The 18,495-nt window shown below is 36.7% G+C and overlaps 1 protein-coding gene across 1 annotated transcript in view; it reads right to left on the reverse strand.

Annotated features, from left to right (window-relative positions):
* The window catches only part of DNAH8 (dynein axonemal heavy chain 8), a 131,023-nt gene extending 121,047 nt beyond the window's left edge, over positions 1-9,976 (reverse strand). Inside the window, exons 1-6 of the mRNA XM_070949873.1 lie at positions 9,854-9,976; positions 8,859-9,048; positions 7,102-7,265; positions 6,035-6,211; positions 2,546-2,659; positions 1,732-1,839 (exon numbers count right to left, since the gene is read on the reverse strand). Coding sequence (XP_070805974.1) covers positions 1,732-1,839; positions 2,546-2,659; positions 6,035-6,211; positions 7,102-7,265; positions 8,859-9,048; positions 9,854-9,961 — 861 coding nt within the window. The 5' untranslated portion in view covers positions 9,962-9,976. The remainder of the gene's footprint in view (positions 1-1,731; positions 1,840-2,545; positions 2,660-6,034; positions 6,212-7,101; positions 7,266-8,858; positions 9,049-9,853) is intronic.
* Between the last annotated feature and the right edge of the window lie 8,519 nt (positions 9,977-18,495).

The raw sequence follows: 18,495 nt of genomic DNA on the forward strand, positions 1-18,495 counted from the left end.
AAGTTTCACAGCAACTGCTGATCTAATGACAAACCAAAGGAATCTAATTGTCAGTATTATTATTTGGGGGGGGATTCAAAATTTAAAAGAAACTATTCCTACAAGTGCCTTGGTATTGTATACTTTTTCTGCCTTTTTTTCTTTTCTTTCAAGATACTATAATGAAAACAAGCTTGCATCAGACTACAGTCTCAGACTGTAGTTATTGTGTTATGCCTGAGATTATCACAAAAACTGGATAATTTACAGTAAAATCACATCTTTAAAAATCATTATTTTATTACATAAATCCTAAAGACAAGAGGGTGCTTGAAAGCTTTAAAAGTCATACTAATAGACTTACATCTGAACTAGATTCCATCTTTATTGGCACAATAAATAAAGATGCATGTTGTGCAGTGTGACACCATCTCTTCCTTGCATTTAGTTGTTCCACAATTAAATATACTCTGTGTGCATACATTTGAAACTAGTGGTCTCCAATCATTTGGGGCTACTGATTATATTTGTAGTTTTGAGAAACGTGTGTGCTGAAAGGCCAAATATGGCTGTTAGGTTTGTGCCTCAGTATGCATATTTTCCCATGAGAAGACCGAGACAAGAAGATCATTTTATTCAGTTTATTAGAATATTCTGATAAAAAGGATTCCTCTCATTCAAAGAGGGAACCAAGATCGATAGCTTACATTGCATTTTATAGCTAACACATCAAAGAAAATGCAAGAGAAAAGTTGACTGGACAAGATAAAAGTAACCTCCGCTTTGCATAGGAAATCAGTTACATGTGGTCAAACAAGGGCGTGAAATTTAAGATGCTAATGAGAAAAAAGGTTTTTTGGAGTTTATGACAAACCAGACACCAAATTAGCACTAACAAATTTTCTCTTATCAGGAGATATTTGCCAGCCATTCCTTCTATCTTTTCAGTTTAGGAATGTTAGAAGCTATCGATCAATCCATATAGCAATAGGATAAAAAGTTTTCCTACATTTCAGTCTGTAATGGTTTTATAAAGCCTTATCATCCTTTTAAAATAGAGAAAGAAAAAAGAGATATTAAAGTGCAAAGTAACTACGTTACCTAACAAGCTATAAAATCCATGTCATGTGCCCCTTAGTGATCTTGAGAAATGGCTGCTTTGTAGGTGGCGTTGCTTGCTCATGCACACAATATCTACCATGAGGGAACACAGCCCACTATTGATCTCCTAGAATGCCACCTAGCACTCCTCTAACTCCCTGAAAACTCTCCCTGGTTTACCTCCCTGCCATCCCATTTCCTTTGTGCTCTCTTCCAAAGAGATGACTGGATAACACTGGCTTACTTTAATTTTCCAAGAAAGCTTATTTTGCCCATTGTGCTTGTGAAGCTGGAGACTTGCTTTCAAACATGACACCTTTTTAAAATTAAATGTTTTAAAATATAATTTAAATTAAAATGTGAAAAAACAAGCAGAGAGGGAATCTGGTTGAAGCCAAGGAAAATAATGTCTGCTAATACTTGGGAAACCTCAGGTGCCCTGTTGAGATTTCATATGGCCCTTTAGCCTTTTAGAGTGAACATATATATATCAGTTCTTGCAATACATATTGTTGTTTAATGATACACTTACCAGCAGATGTAAAACAATGAAATATACTGCATACATCAGAAAACTATAACCAACACTGAGACTTGCACAACATACTTATGTTCAGAATGCTCTCCAGTCCACTGATTAAAAGCACTTACTTTGATAAAGAGAGATGTCATTTTTTCAGAAGTATTGTAATATCTGGAAACACTATGAATCATTCTTATAGCATTAATCAAATTCTGTATTCCGTGGGCCATGGAAACCTAAGAGAAATATTTTGTAGAATTCAGAGTGAAAGATGGCATACTTTAAACTACCAGATGGGACTGGGTGCAAGAGGGAGATGGCTGTTTTCAGAACAAGTCTAAATTCCTAATGCCTAAAATGAGAAGTGCCAGGGTGAAGCGTTTGTTTGTTGCAGTTAAAAGGCAAATTTCTGGATGCAGTTCCTCCCCCCATTTTCTTTGCACCCAATAAAAAGTTTTTTAAAAAGTAATTCTTCATTTTGGAATCACTCTTCTATTCCAAGAATGATTAAGGCAATTTACAATAAACCCATAAAAATAATAAAGCATAACTTATTAACAAGTAACTTATAAATTATTTTCTATCAAGTATCTTCTGTTGTATTTCATATGAATGCATTCCAGGTTCTCCTTTCAGTCTGGGTTATACTTTGGATTATTGTTTGTTTCTTCCTTATTTTAGATTCCTATCTACAGCCCAGTCTTGACAATTAATTTAAATCTACATCTTTAACAGAAAGATGTAAGGCATCAATTAATAATAATTGTCCCTAAAGGTCAGATATTTTATGACACTAGAATATCTAGAATATAGTTAGATTTAGAATCTTCTGCTTATAATATACATTTTAAAGCCATTTATTTTACTGCATGTACTATAATAGAAAATGTAACTACATAATATACACAAAACTGTATGCAGACGTCTTCAAAATTTACTCACTAAATCGTAATTGTAGAGTGGCTGACAAACTTTTTCAAGTGTATATAGATATCTAACATTATCCTTGGATTCATTTGCTGTATCTGTTATTCTGGCATCCAGTTCTCGCCACAGCTAGAGTAAAACAAAATGTTGAACTTTTAAAACACTGAAATAAAATGTGCAGAATTCATGTAGTAGAAATGTAATTACATTCTAGCTATACTTGAAATAAATAAATAAATAAATAAATAAATAAATACATACATACATACATACATACATACATAAAATTTAAAAGCCTACAGATTCAAATTCTTGATAACTACACATTATTAATAAATTATTTAAAGAAAATTGTTTCATTTTACTACCAGTGATTGCACTCACTGTTGAGACTAGAGATTACACTGTATATGCAACAAAACTATATTGTTTACTTATTAAATAAATTTATATACAGTAGCTCCCCATCTACCAGAATGAAAACTTTTAAAACAACAAACAAGGTTGAGGCCCCATAAAACTCACATCATCCATCAGCCACCCATGTCAGTTCTATCCACATACTGACACTAGTACCTTGGGGAAACCTTTTAGTATTTTTCCTGAAGGCCATCAGGGTCAGGACCATGTATATCAGGGGTGAGGCATTAGATCGGTGCCATGACAAAGTAGTCATGCTGACTTGCAAGTTGTTCTGAGTGCTGAGGCAGCACAACAATATTGTTCTGTCCCCGTCTCACACACGCACACAAACAGACAGCCGGGGTTAAATAAACTGGCAGACAACCAATTCTTCCGATAAGAGGCTTGGCAGCAACCCAGTAGCTGCTTGCCAAGAACTTTACTCATAAACAAGATACACACAGTTCAAGAATTGTCCAGTCCGTAATTAAATCCAAGGCAGATAATGCTGTTTCCAAAGATGCAATGTGACTCGATAGTAGTTAGTTTTGTCCATCACAGAGTCTGAATGGCCACCTCACCCCCTTTTATACCCTGTGGGGTGTGGTCCAGTGACTCAGCTTAATCTCTGGCACGCCTCTTCTTCTGTTGTGCGTGCTTATCTCTGCGACGCTGCCGAGGATCCAGCCAAGACTCATCTCCCTCATTACTGTCCACCTGTGGCTGCGTGGACATGCTTGGCCCCGGGCCTATCTCTTGCCCTTCGGCGGACACCGAAGGCATTGCCAGAGAGGAGGATCCTGGAGAGGGAGGCCTTGCCAACTCCTCTCCTTCGCTCTCGGAGTCCTCTCTTGCCGATGACACAGGCTCAGGTAACGGAGCCACAACAAATATATTAGGACATTGCCATGTTACATTAATACACTTATGTAGACTGAAGGGGAATACTTTCATACCGGGGAAGTGGTATTACAATGCACTCATGCAGTGCTATGCAGCTAATTCAAGATTGTGGAAATAGAATAAAAAAATGGAAGAGCAACTGCTTGGAAGGACAATATTGTCTGCTGAGAGCAGTGGCAACCCATTCAGTGGTGGGATTCTACCGGTTCTACCCGGTTTGTGCGAACCAGTACTGGCGGCGGTCAGGGTAGGCTCTGCCCACCCGCCCGGACATCATCATGGATGCTCTGCACATGCGCAAAGGTGGCACGCGTGCTCCAGGGATGGGTTCTAAATTTTTTTACTACCGGTTCTGTGGGCATGGCTCATTTTGTGGGCGTGGCTTGATGGTCATGTGATAATTATTTAGGATTTAGCAGAGATACTGGTCTACCAGGCTTTTAACTGCTTGCAGAGCTGTACCGATCTACCCATTTATTTTTGCAGACACTGATCTACTCATGTATATTTGCAGGCACTGGTCTACCCATTTATTTTTGCAGGCACCAGTCTACTCATGTATTTTTGCAGGCACTGGTCTACCCATTTATTTTTGCAGGCACCGGTCTACTCATTTGTTTTCTTTTAATACTGATCAGCTGTAGGGCGGCCCTTTGAAGCCCCGCGGCAAGAGTTTAAACAGTTTTTTTCCCTCTAGCCATCAGCTGGGACTCAGGAGGCAGCAATAGATTGGGGTGGGGCCAAATTAAAGGTAAGAATAATGCGGGGGGTGGGCGGGGGGCAGAACTGGTTTGGTGATGTCATATCGTCACTGCTACCGGCTCGGCGGAACCGGCCCGAACCGGGAGGAACCCACCACTGGCATGCTCATATTTGTGAACTAGTAACAAAGATAAGTGAATACCACTACTGAACCCACTGGCTGTCTCCAAGTCTCTAGGCTCTAAAAGCTGTTTTAATTCAGTCATCAAAAGTTGGACTTGGGATTTCCAAAAAATGTTAATGCTCATATCTGTGTAAAGTTGCCATAAGTTAGCCCCAATTTTCTGAATGTTAAATTAGAATAAATCAATTACGCCATATAATGGCAGTAGTATCAAACAGTCAACCAAATCATATTGCTGTCAAATGCAGTTCTGACACTTAGAGAAATAGCTGCATTACATCTAAGTACTAGCGCACACACAGAGACCACAAGGAAATGAATTAAAGCCCAACTTTTGAAGAATCAAGGCTTTGTGCCAAATACAGTACTACGTCCATTTAACTCTATCCACTCCACATTTCCAAGCAGACATGTTAGATAAGTAGATTTATTGTGGAGAATTAGAAGCTATCCAACCAGTAGCCAGTCTTGCGCTCTATGTATCTGAGGGCCCAGCTTTAAATTGTGGATCTCCAAGTAAAGTCTTTACTTGGCCTTGAAAGTACTGCCCTCTGTCCTTTATTTACAAAACAACTTTGATATGAGAATCAGATTCCCACCTCACCTGCTTGACCCTTACATCTAAATCAGGGCTGTCAAACTCCCGGCCCACGGGCTGGATGTGTCACGTGCTGGCTACGCCCAGTTTAGTGAAGGGGGAAAAAGTCCTGATATGTCATGTGACCCTGCCGTGACGACGTGAGTTTGACACCCCTGATCTAGATCATAATTTATGTGTCATACCATTGGATTGATGTAATCATTTTAACTGATTAAATTAAAACAAATACTTCTTCTGAAATGCATGCTTATGAGAGTGTCACAATTCTAATACATGTTAGCAATTAGAGCTACACCAGGCAGATGTACCAGTTTAATTATGAATTAATTAAACTAAATGGAAAAAGTGTAATACTTCAAACATGTGATAACTTGTTTATGAAATTAAAGAGGTACAGAGTCAAACTTAATGCTTTATGATTGCATGTAATTTTCCTGGCAGAAATATGAATGTATTTTTTTTAATTGGGTTTTTTTTTACTTCCCAAGTTAGCTTAGTGTGATTTTATAGTAATTCCCATCCAAGTTCAAGGCAGGCCCGACCTGTTTAACTTGTTGGGCTCATCCCGGGCTGCTTAGGTATTGCCTCTTACCACAGATTTTCATAGAGATTATATTATTTTAAACAGGGAATGGGGATATATTGAAGTAGACTGTATAAATTCATTAAAACCTCATTTTTAAAAAAAAAAAACCCAACAACTAAGAATTACCTTTATAATTTTGGAACGTGAAACGTTGAGAACATTTATGACAGATTTGCAAGGTTGTCCTTTAATCTGCTCAATAATAAAATTAAATTTCGCAGACATACGCTTCCAGTGCTCTAATTCGGTAAGTGGACCTGAGTCATCAGCTTCCTTTCTCATCTGTTCACTCTCAATCAAAACCTGCAAATATTAAATTTGTACAAGATAAGTATCATGTCTTTGTTGCTATGTCACATTCAAGACTGTCACATGACATTTTGTTTCAATGGCATCTGCAGGCCCTGCCTACTTTCCTCAGAAAAATGAGGGCTGGCATACAATACCATGTTCCAAGATGCATTCCAAGATGCATGTAGACAAAGGGTGAGGCTTGCATTATTATGCTGTTTGCATCACTCTTATCCCTGTGCCTCTAGCACAGAAACCACTGCCTTCATCTTGTAATTTAAGCTGCAGAGCACAAAAGTGCTTTGGAAATCTTACAAGTGCTTCTGTTCATTACTAATCAGCACCACCACCTTCATCCTCATCCTCATCCTCATCATCATGATCATCAGAGCTAATAGTTTGCTACTCTTTTAAGATGTCCAAAATTAGCCCCTTGAAATCCTTATCTTAGGCTGCCATCTTCAATTAATACTTAACTATCAGCTGAAATAATATTTGATTTGCTGAAATATAGTTGCTTATCATTCAGGCTATTGGCCTTTACAACAGTTCCAAGAGCAAATGAAGCACCAACCTGTTTTGATCTGAAACAGTAACTTCTTATCTTGGTCAAAGGGAAACCACTTTCCTAAACCTTCAGGGTAAAATCACAACACAAGCAAATGCCTGGTTAATCTAGAAAAGATTTTGCTTTAAAAAAGCATGTTTGGAATGTTGATATAAACCAGTTTTCGCCAGCTTGGAACTGTCAAGGTGTGTCTGTATTTTATAATGTGATTGGCCACCACAGTGTTCTGTGCTGAAAAAGATGCCACAGAAATGCCTTCTTCATGGCTCTTTTTTTTAAACTATGCTTCTCATACATACTCCTCTGCTTGTCTAGGGTACCAGAAGATGCTTACTTGCTCAATTTGCTTGTACCATATCATAAGTGCATCCTCCAATTGATGTATAATATCAGGATTGGCGGCGGCTGCTGTCACTTCCTCAAAAGACTGGAATTTTGAGAAATCAATGTTATCTATTTTTTTCAGTTGAACAGTTCCCTGGATGCTCACTCTAGCACCTATGTATAATGAGAAAGAACATTTTCAGATTCTACTATTTGTTTCCTGGGCTGTTTCATTACAACAGTTTGTATTCTAGGGGAAAGCATGTAGGATGTCCTTTTTTCAAGTCTTTGCACATTCTCAGGTGGTGCTGCACCTGGCAAATATTATAAATGAAAAGATGGAGAAAAAAAAAAGAATCCTACCTCAAAGATACAGATATATATAGACCACAGCTTGCCAGAAGCTAGGAAGTTAATTTGGGCACTAAGAGTCTGGTTTCACAGGGTTGTAAGTGGAAGATGCCAGAAACAGAAGAAATGGGATCCTCAGAGTATCCTGAGAGGTAGCATTACAGATCACAGAAGAGATAAAGTGACTTCTTGAGAGGCGTTGTGGAGTCAGTAAGAAAACCAGAATTGGAGATCTCCAAAGGAGTGGAGGAAGTTGTCTCAAAAGCAAAAATGAAGCTCAGGAGTTAAGAAAGTATTAAAAGTTATGGAGCTGGGTATGCAAGTCTAAGACACAGCTACAACAACACACACACACAAATGCTCAGGGTGAAAGGAAAGGAACAGAAAGGGCTTAACCTGATGTATGGCCAGAAAAAGAGGAAAAGGAAATGGTGAGTCTAGTAAGAGACAGCCTTAAGAAGTAAAAGGATCAAATTTTTAAATTAATGGGAGAAGAAAGACCGAAAAAGCAAAAGGGAAAAGCATAAAGCATAAAGAGTTCTGGTTCAATACACATATATAATTACTTAACATATTAAGTACTTAATTTATTATTATATAAGAACAACAGCTTTGCTTAAAATCTAAGAAAATGAATAAGCATACTGTTGTCAGGGAAAATCCAGAGGAAGAGCTTACTGGGGAAGTTTTAACAATAATAACAAATTGTTTTAACAATAATAACAAATTGTCATAGGAATGTAATATACAAGGACAAATGATTTCTGTAGAATTGACAGTGAAAGTACATATAACACAAATGTGAATTGCTTTAGATTACCTCTCTGCAATCTTTAGGAATGGCCTTGGAGTAAGACCCATCTCTTGGTTAAATGCACAAAATCAAGTGCAGTATTTGAGTTGTGGAAATTATCCTTACTTGTAATTTTCCCCTGAACTAAAATGCTCTGACAATCCACTGCTTTCCTTTCGTCATATGATACTGGGTCACTCCAGTTTATTATTTCAGTCAGTCTTAGGATGACTTTTCATATACTATAAAACTATCAGCTTTTCATATTTGAAGCAAGAGAGCTATGATATGTAAATTTTATAGTATTATGTTCTCCCCACTCTACTTGGGGCAATACATTTAATATGGTCAGACAAGGTTTTAATGATTTTTACTGGATTCCCAGAAAGATGCCTGTATTTTAAGAGGGACAGAAAAAAGTACGCCATTGATTAGCCAATCAGGTCTTTCAGCTCTTCTTTTCTGTCCACATCAGCAGTTCTTTTGGCTAGCCAGGATAGGAATAAGAATCAGGATATAATATGTCCCAACCAGATATTAGACAGTACATCAAATTATCAATTATTTTAAAAAGAAAAATGGAAGGGTCAACTTATTTGTCTGTTTGATCTATTTGTTCTTACCATCCAAAAATGACAAATATCTATTCAAGGTTTCGATGAAACTTTGTTTCTCAAGTTCTCCCTGCTTGGTCTGATTTAAAGCACCCCAATTGCTTGTGGCAAGAATGGCAGGCAGAAAAACTATTGCCAAGGTATTTTTGATGGCAAGCAAAAGACCTTCACTTCCATCCATTGATGAATAGTATATGTCCTAAACAGGGAAGATTAAAATACTATGACTATCAGATGTGGAAAGAATCAAAAAGCTATTATGCAATAATAGTTGACATTTCAAAATAAATATACTAACTCTCTCAATTAAAAAAAAGTTTTATGTTGCAACAAGAATAATTTTTTCTCCTTGCATTTAATACTGCCTAAATTATGAAGAATCTTACAGTTGCTCTGTTCATATACTCTACTAACAATAAAGCAAACAAATCACATTATGGCTTTTTGTACTTTGTAAACCCAGACGCTATAATATTACATCTACCCACTGGCATCTACAGGATGGGTTGGGGTTCAAATGAGGAAGTGTGTATTGCAATGTCATAATCAGTGGTGGGTTTCAAAAATTTTACTACTGGTTCTGTGGGTGTGGCTTGGTGGGCGTGGCATGGCATGGCATGGCATGGTGGGCGTGGCAGGGGAAGGATACTGTAAAATCTCCATTCTCTCCCTAATCCAGGGGAAGGTTACTGCAAAATCTCCATTTCCTCCCAATCAGGTGGTATTTGGGAGGCAGAGAATAGGCCAGTCAGAATCTTTACTGGTCAGAACCTGGTGAAACCCACCTCTGGTCATAATGAAATCCATGTGGCTTGAATGTTTTCATCTGAGACTAGGGCCCAAGTACAAAATAATGGTGCTTATGTGGTTCAAATCAAATAACTATGCACTCACCCAGAATTAAGATTCTTTATAATTTATGGGCTTTATTTCTATTATTGTCCTTAAATTTGATGATCTTGCTTTTTGAGGAGAGGTAATAATGAGAAAGAAAATAAAAATACCTCATGCATTGTCTTAATATTCACAGCCACGTCATTTCTAGCACGTACAAAAAATAAGCACTGTCCTTTGAATTTGTCTTGAGATTTATCTACGTACAATTTCATCATTTTCGTTCCTTTCAGAATACCTGGAATTGCTCTCCCACACTCTGAAAATGAAAAAAAAAGAGAGACAAAAATAATTTTCTCTTTTTAAAATTGATTTTATTATAATTTTCTCAATTGTTGTGAGCAGCCCAGAGTTGTTGAGAGTCAGGCGGTTGAATAAATTGTTGTTGTTATTTCTGCTGTTGTTAAGCTAAGTTTAGCGGCTGTGGAATTACTTTGGCACTTCCTTTGATTAGGGTATCAAACTTCTAGCTATCTTTTCATCAAGTCATGCTATGTAATAAATACACTGGTTTGTGCAAAAGAAGTACAGAGGTACAGCAGCAGTGCATGCACTCTTAGAAGAACTGAAGATAAGGTTGGGAACAGCTTTTCTTGGGCAAAAATCTCAGCTAAAAGTTGACACCAACTTGTCAATCAATCAAAATGTACAGGTCCTTGTCTAGTCCATATTAACTTATATTTACCCTCAATCTATCATTTAAATTTGTCCTATGTTGACCTATCATGTGCTACAAAACAATTGACTGTTCCTACTTGATATTAATGAGCAATAACAACAGATATATTTTCTAAAACATAGAATATAAAACTTTGAAAAAATTATTCATAGAAAACACTTATACTAATGCTATACCCTCATATAATTCAAGTTATATTTAAATTCCTCCATGGCACCTCTAAAATTAATACTGAATGAGTTTCCAAGCCATCATTTAGAAAATACAACATTATTATTAGCATTTGATCCAGAGGTGGTATTCAGCAGGTTCTGACCAGTAGTGGAAATTTTGAGTAGTTCGGAGAACTAAATACCACTTGTGACTGGCCCCGACCCCAACTATTCTCTGCCTCCTGAGTCCCAGCTGATTTGGAGGAAATGGGAATTTTGCAGTAACCTTCCCCTGGAGTGGGGAAGGAATGGAAATTTTACATTATCCTTCCCCTGGAGTGGGGTGGGAATGGAGATTTTATAGTATCCTTCCCCTGCCATGCCCACCAAGCCATGCCATGCCACACCCACCAAGCTACACTCACAGAACTGGTTGTAAAGGATTTTGAGTCCCACCACTGATTAGATCGTCCCATGATATGTAGCATATCGGCAGCAGAAAATACCACAGTGATAAAATCCAATTTGTAGAAATTCTTTATTATTTTACATGATTGGCTCTTTTTTTGTATGTGTGTTATCAATACTTCAAACCAGTGGTGGGTTGCTCCTGGTTCGCACTGGTTCACAAGAATTGGTAGTAAAAGTTTGCAGTAGTTTGGAGAACCAGTAATAACATTGGCTGGCCATACCCCCGAACCGGTCCCTGGACGGGCGCCGCTCGCTTACCCCGCCCACCTCATCAGAGACTTTTTTTTTTTTTACTTTTAACAGCATTTTTTCTACAACAACTTCGGCTGAAAAAATGCTTTTAAAAGTTAAAACAAAAAGTCTCTGATGATCGCGCGGCTCAGCTGGGATCGTCAGAGGCTTTTAAAAGCATTTTTTCCTGCAACCTCTTCGGCCGAAGAGGTTGTAGAAAAAATGCTTTTAAAAGTTAAAAAAAAAAAATTGGCCATGCCCACCCAGTCACATTACCCCCACCAAGTCACACCCACAAAATAAGCCAGGCCCACAGAACCAGTAGTAAAAAATTTTAGAACCCACCCCTCCTTCAAACCCAAACAATTTACTTTTCTCTAAAGTTGTAGATAAAATCATTTTAAACATTTACCTATGCCAGGAGCTTCACCCTCTTGATAGATAAACTTCAGTGTTCTGTTTCCTCCCTTGGCAAAAAAACTATCAAATGCTTGTAACTGTTAAAAAGGAAATATATGGTGTAAATTCACCAGATTATTGATTTCTTTAAAAATTCCCTAAGGGAGTACTAATTTCCAAATATTAAAGGAAAACAATGCCTCTAAGGTGTTTTCAGTTGTCATTATGTTGTGATGAGTAAGATTCCCTTCTAGCTTGATTAGGAAGAAAACATAGGGACGGACCTAACTAGCAAAGACCAGCAATTCCTAAACTCCTGAGAGCAGCTATGTTAATAAATCCTATATGCCTTTTATTTCCTCAAATTAAATTAAAGAGTCATTAATTGGACAGGAAAAATCTAGAATTTAAACCTTGGAATACTGACTTTAAAAAAAATACCTTTGATTATAAAAACGCACATGATGATCAAAGAGTGTATAATTTATTTAATTTATATTTAATTAATTTATTATATTTATAGTTTTATAATAGGCTGGCCATATCCAAATAAGGTTGGATTCCTGAATTTATTTATTCTTATGTGGAAGGCATTTCAGAAAGTATTTGTATTCTTTATATTGTGACTTTTTGGTCTGATTATCTGAATCTCCCTGCCCTTCATCCTATACTGTGTGACCATGTGTGAATAAATTTATGCGTATACAAGGGCATTCAGATAATGAGACCACGAAGTCATAATATAGAGTACAAATACAGTACACTGTGGTTATAACAGCATGCACATTCGATTAGAAAAAAAAATCAATATGTAAGTTGTTTATATGTAAGTTATTCTGATGTTTATCTGGATTTACACATTGAATTTAATCATAATGCCTTACATTTTGGTGACTCTGATGCTGAAAATCTCAGCATAGATTGTATTATGATGATATTAGTTATCAATGTATTAGTATTAGAGGGTAAAACACAGAATGAACAAAGTTTTAAAAATGTTCCTTGTAAAACAAATGTAAAGTAAACTCACTGATGGGCCATCTAGGATTAATTCTTCTACTGTTCCAATGTCTAATCCAAGTTTGTCGGATAGAATTTCAAAGATATATTTATATGCAGAATTAACCTTCATTTTTCTGCCTTCTCTTGCTTCTTTGTATCGTGCCTAGTTGGGAAAATTGAGGAAAAAATATGCAATAGTCGTATGTTTACTGTTTATTGTTTCTGTGGTACTCATATTTTATTTCAAATATATTCAATGGTATGAAACTAAATAATGGGCAATGTTCAACAAATTTATCCCTATTTTGGTTTCTCTTGCCTTTCTTTATTGTTTCTCTTCTGTTATTTTCTAAACAGTTCTTTGAGGTAGGGATTCTTAAATACTTACACAATAACATAAACATAGAAATACATACATATTACTTCAAGCTTTTAGATATGCAAATGTATATATGCAAAATGTTGATCTGAAACAAAAAAAATTAACTCTCTATATTATACACAGTTTATGTTTATGTTTTATATTGTTTCAGTTACAACTGATCCTGATATGTTTTTGAATTTATTCAGCTAATACACCAGTTTTAAAAGGAAGAAAATAGATTACAGGAAGGAAGGAAGGAAGGAAGGAAGGAAGAAAGAAAGCAGGCAGCATGCCACCTCATTCTTGAATTATTACAGTTAATTCATAATGGGACTAATAAAAAACGACAAGGCAGTGAGCCCCTTATTTATTTTTGCATTTAGTCAGTCAAAATATTTTGCTTCAGAGATTCAAAATAATTCCTTTTAGGACTAAACCCCAAATGAACATGTTTGTCCTAAAAACATCAACAAATCAGAGGTGAACAAAATTTTAAAAAGAGAGGAAAAAAGAATGCAAAACAAAAAATGAATTACAATAAAAAGTTATTTATTTTCAAAGGTACAGCACTCTAAATCATAATGTGATCTTTCAATTTATGAGTAATAAAAATATTCCATCAGTTTTTCTGAGAAAAAAATCCTGGCCTTTAAAAAAACAATCAATCCATCAATGGCTTGGTTCCAGAAAGTGGTGCAGAGACATTGGTACAGAGGTGAAATTCAGCAGGTTCTGACAGGTTCTGGAGAACTGGTAGCGGAAATTTTGAGTAGTTTGGAGAACCGGCAAATACCACCTCTGGCTGGCCCCAGAGTGGGGTGGGAATGGAGATTTTGCAATATCCTTCCCCCAGGAGTGGGGAGGGAACGGGGATTTTGCAGTATCGTTCCCCTGGAGTGGGATAGGAATGGAGATTTTGCAGTATCCTTCCCCTGCCACGCCCACCAGGCTACGCCTACCAAGCCACGCCCACAGAACTGGTAGAAAATTTTTTTAATTTCACCATTGCATTGGTGCCCCAGAACATGATTCTTTCATTAAAATAACAAAAGCAGAGTTGTGCTATAGGCCCTGCCCCTGAGCCTTCTGGAAGTGTGTGTGATGCCGTGACATATAGAAAAGGGGTGAAATTTGCATTGCAATGGTAGAATATGCTTCCTCATCCTGTTACCTCCCAATGCTTTCTCACCCCCCATCTCCTCCCCCACCCCGCCATGGATGCTGCTGTACAGTTTCTATCAGAATCAGTTGTGACAGTTATCCCAGATAGTAAAAGTTTCCGTCAAGAACCCTGGTATAAAATCCCCAACTATTTTTTAACTGACATTTGCTTTCCAGTACTTTGGAAAATGTAAATAGAACATCTACATTGCAAAATCTTCCCTGCTCAGGCCTTGGAATATGAGTGCCATGAATTATCGATTTGACAAAATACAATGTCCTTCTAAACTCATTCATGAAATGCAACTCTTGATACTATTCCTCTTGCAAATATCTAATGGACCACTATATAATAATCCTTGTGGATCCAGGAATACATGCTTTGCCCTTCTTAATTATATTCTAAATATTTTGGCCAGTTCCAAGTTGGATGTTAATCAAATCAAATGATCTGAACAACATATTATCCTAAGTGTGCTACTAAGGTTAGCAGGGTTATTGTCATGGCAACAATTTATGAGATTTGTACTTTTGCCCACATGACTGCCTCAAATTATACAGTAATATGTAATGCAGAAAAATATTAACTGAGAACAAAGATCTTTAAATAGTTGGATCAAGAGGCAGGAATCAAGCCTAATTTTGGAGAGTTTAAAAGTTATTACTGTGTGCATCATGATTACAAACCTGTTTTTCTTTCAGAGTTTCCTGCAGTGACTGAACTCCGCTGTTACTTCGGCGAAATTTAGACATTCTACGGGTTGCAGATTCTCCGCCTCCACGAACAGTGGGTTTCAAATGAGAACGGTCGGATAAATCTGCATCTTTCTGTTTTGAGACAGGCTCATCCTCAGGTGGTCCAGGACCAGGTTCTATAATCTCAGGTGGAGGAGGCTGGTTTTCCGCTCGAGCAGCAGGCTCATCCTGAGCAGGGTCTGCTACGTTCTCCATTTTTATTCCTGTAGTTTATTAATAATTGTTGCAAAGTGATAGTTTAGAATAGAAGATACCAAATGTCTTAAAGTGTGTATCCCTTCCAAAAGAATTATATCTTATATCTAAACCTAAATTCTTCAAATCCACTTCTAGGCATCTACCATAGTGTCCTCAAATGAACAGTTCAGACCTACTGCTTGACCATCTTGTCCTTTCCTCAGTAGCCCTCTGAGAAAAGTGGCTGAGGGAGAGAAATGAAGGATTGATAGAGAAAGAAAGGAGTCAGCCTACTATCCTTCTGAGGTTAGTAAAATGAGGATTCAGATTGTTGGGGGTAATATACTGACTCTGTAAACTGCTATAATGCATTATGAAGCAATATATAAGTCTAAGTGCTATTATGCAGCTCTGAAAAATTTCCCTTTAGAATAATGCTTCTCTCCAGAATAAAGAGTTTCTGGTGGAATGGCAGACAAAACTGCAAGGACTGTTTTATTCTGTTGTATTGATGTTGGGTGAGAAGACAATACTAAGGTCTCTCACATCAGGAAAATATTCCCTGTCATCTGACAGAATGTACTTTCTTGGCAACTGCTGCAGTGCAGTGGTGCCGTTTTGCAAAACAGCCCCATAAAAATGAACTTTTAAGCAGTCTTGAGAATAAACTACTTTTTAGATGTTCCACCACATAGCTAGGGAAAAATGCCTGGTTCACATTGCTTTTTCTGCAGAACAGTTAGTTTAGTTTAGTTTATTTGATTTGTATACTGCCCTACTCCCGAAGGACTCAGGGCGGTAAACAGCCAAACAATAAAATACATAGATACAAAAAATTTAAAAACCAGATAAAATCAAATTAAATCATTTTGGCCCAGACAGATTAAAACACCCCAATAATTTAAAAACAGATTAAAATTTACATATTTAAAAAAGGGAAGAGATTAGGCCAATTTTTCTTTAAATTTAAAACACAGCTATCATTATGTTGAATTTCTTTGGTATTGGAAGAACAGTAAACTCATTTTTCATACTTACAATAGAATAAAAAGGGAAGCACCTATTGCTTCCTAAAAATACTTCTTGGAAGCTCAGGCCATGAGGGTAATGCAACCAAAAGGTATAATAACAGTATCTGGAATAATTGATTTCAGTAGATGCTGATATATCAGAGTATCAATTCCATAGTTCAGCCATGAACTACAAATACTCTTTTAGAGTATCAAGTATTCCTGAATAACTAAGGTATTCTGTTGAACACCTCTCTTTTTAGGTTCTTGGTTTTTCGGTTTTTCTTTTAAAACATAAGCAATCCCTTTATAGGTAAAAACAAGGACATTCAATTGGACTGGAAGCCTACTGGCAATCAGTACAGCTACTATAAAACTGGCATTCTTCTGGTAAACCTGTTCCTTCTGTTCAACATCGGTGACACTGCATTCTGTGACCAGTCATATGTCAAGGGTTACCTGTGCATGGTTTTATGTTATATAGAACAAAAGGCAGTGTATAACACAGTATATGTATGTGCTGGAAGCTTGTTAGTAAGGACAGGGAGATATGAAGACTTACTATGAATGATGATGTAAATTAGTTTTACCTTTTTTACCCTCTGACCTCATGCCTTTTTAAAATTTTCTATTACTTGTTCTTTGCTCTTGGCAAAATGTGACTTATCCCAATATGGAGCAGGATAATGGGTATGTAGCAAAGAATTTTTATTTAATGCTGATTTATTCTATATTTGACCATCTAAGTTATTTTAAAATGAGAATACTGAAAAGAAACAATTATTTGTTTTAAATAAAATCTATTTAAAATCTATTTAAAATAGTTCTTTTCCTCTTGTAATGTTTAAGGTGAGATGATCCTTCATATACTGGAAGATAGAAATTAATCACTGGAATCTTTAGAGTTGCATAAAAACATTAATATATATATATATAATCATTACTGCTATCTTTAAAGAGCAGCACAACAGGCTCTTGGTAGAATAAGAGGGCAATGAGCTTGAGTCTAAATGAACCAACTTTCCTTATCTTTTTCTCAAACCAAACTCAAACCAAAATTCTTTCTTCACTGACCGTGTTCAAAAGATGCAAGGAAATGGACAGATCGCTAGGAAGTTCACTTCATCCACTGAGTGTTAAGCAGTTTCCCTCTTGAGCTCAAAGGAAAATGAAGTCTAATAAAGGTGGGCGGAAGAATTCAGAGAGAGAGCACATTTGCAGCAAAGCTTCCAAAGGCTTCAACACTCAGCTTGGACTATAAGTGGAAGGACATGGAACCTTTAAGCTGTGCAAGGGCCACACTGGCAGTTGAGTGCAGAATCTATCAATCTAATAATGGGATAGAATCAAAACGCAGCATTACTGCCTAGCAGTAGGAATATCTCACAAGTATTGTGCCGTTGCTGAAACAGATGGTTCCTGGAGTGCGGTCTGTTCCAACTTGCAAATATTGAAAATATCACCAAAGAAGAAAGAACACTTGGAATCAGCATATTTTTCCTGCTAACAACTGTATTTTTGTACTCAGTCTTGGGGGAACTATTGCTCTGTATGGCGACTTTATTTCAGCTTTGCTTCTAACTTATTTTTAAAACATTATCGAATCTTGAGCATTTTATTTAATTCCTGTTCTCAGAAATATTTTTATATTGAATAGTAAGTCTCAAATTTCAATTTTTCTTTAAATTTAAAACACTGCTATCATTATGTTGAATTTCTTTGGTATTGGAAGAACAGTAAACTCATTTTTCATACTTACAACTAGTGAATGCAATAGCCAGCTTGCCCTTTGCACAATTTGAAGCTATAGCATCTAAAAGATGCTTGCCAGTCACTTTTTGGGTTCCATTTTTGCCTAGAAGCTTCACAGAGAAATAATTTTAACCTATTAGAGAGAATTGTGAGAGATCAGCCTGAGAATCCCTGCCTCTTGTTTGATCATGAATAAATGATCATCTGGATTATATTGGTTTTGTGAAGAACCAAATCAATAAAAGAACAAATTCATTATATAATATATAATAACTTCTTCAAAGTAAATAGTTTGTTGGTTAATGTGTCATTCTAACCTCAAAATTGGTTTAGCTAAATCATGTTTAATCATGAGCATGCATTCTATATAAACAGAACTGGAGAGAGTGCTGTGGTAAATCAAACATTATCCTTTATAAACCATAGTTTATTACCTTACTGTGCTGTATTAACTCAGCCAGTATCTTGGCATATCCTTCTAGCCCTTTTAAATCTAGACCCTCTTGATCAAGCCTGTTGTTTTGATTAGTGTGTCCTGGTAAAGGATGACAACATGATTACAAATGCTTCTGAATTACTGCATTATGTTATTATGCAA

Source organism: Pituophis catenifer, unplaced genomic scaffold (genome assembly GCF_029215685.1).
Source record: "Pituophis catenifer annectens isolate HBS135680 unplaced genomic scaffold, rPitCat1.0.hap2 SCAF_1, whole genome shotgun sequence".
NCBI lineage: Eukaryota > Metazoa > Chordata > Lepidosauria > Squamata > Colubridae > Pituophis > Pituophis catenifer.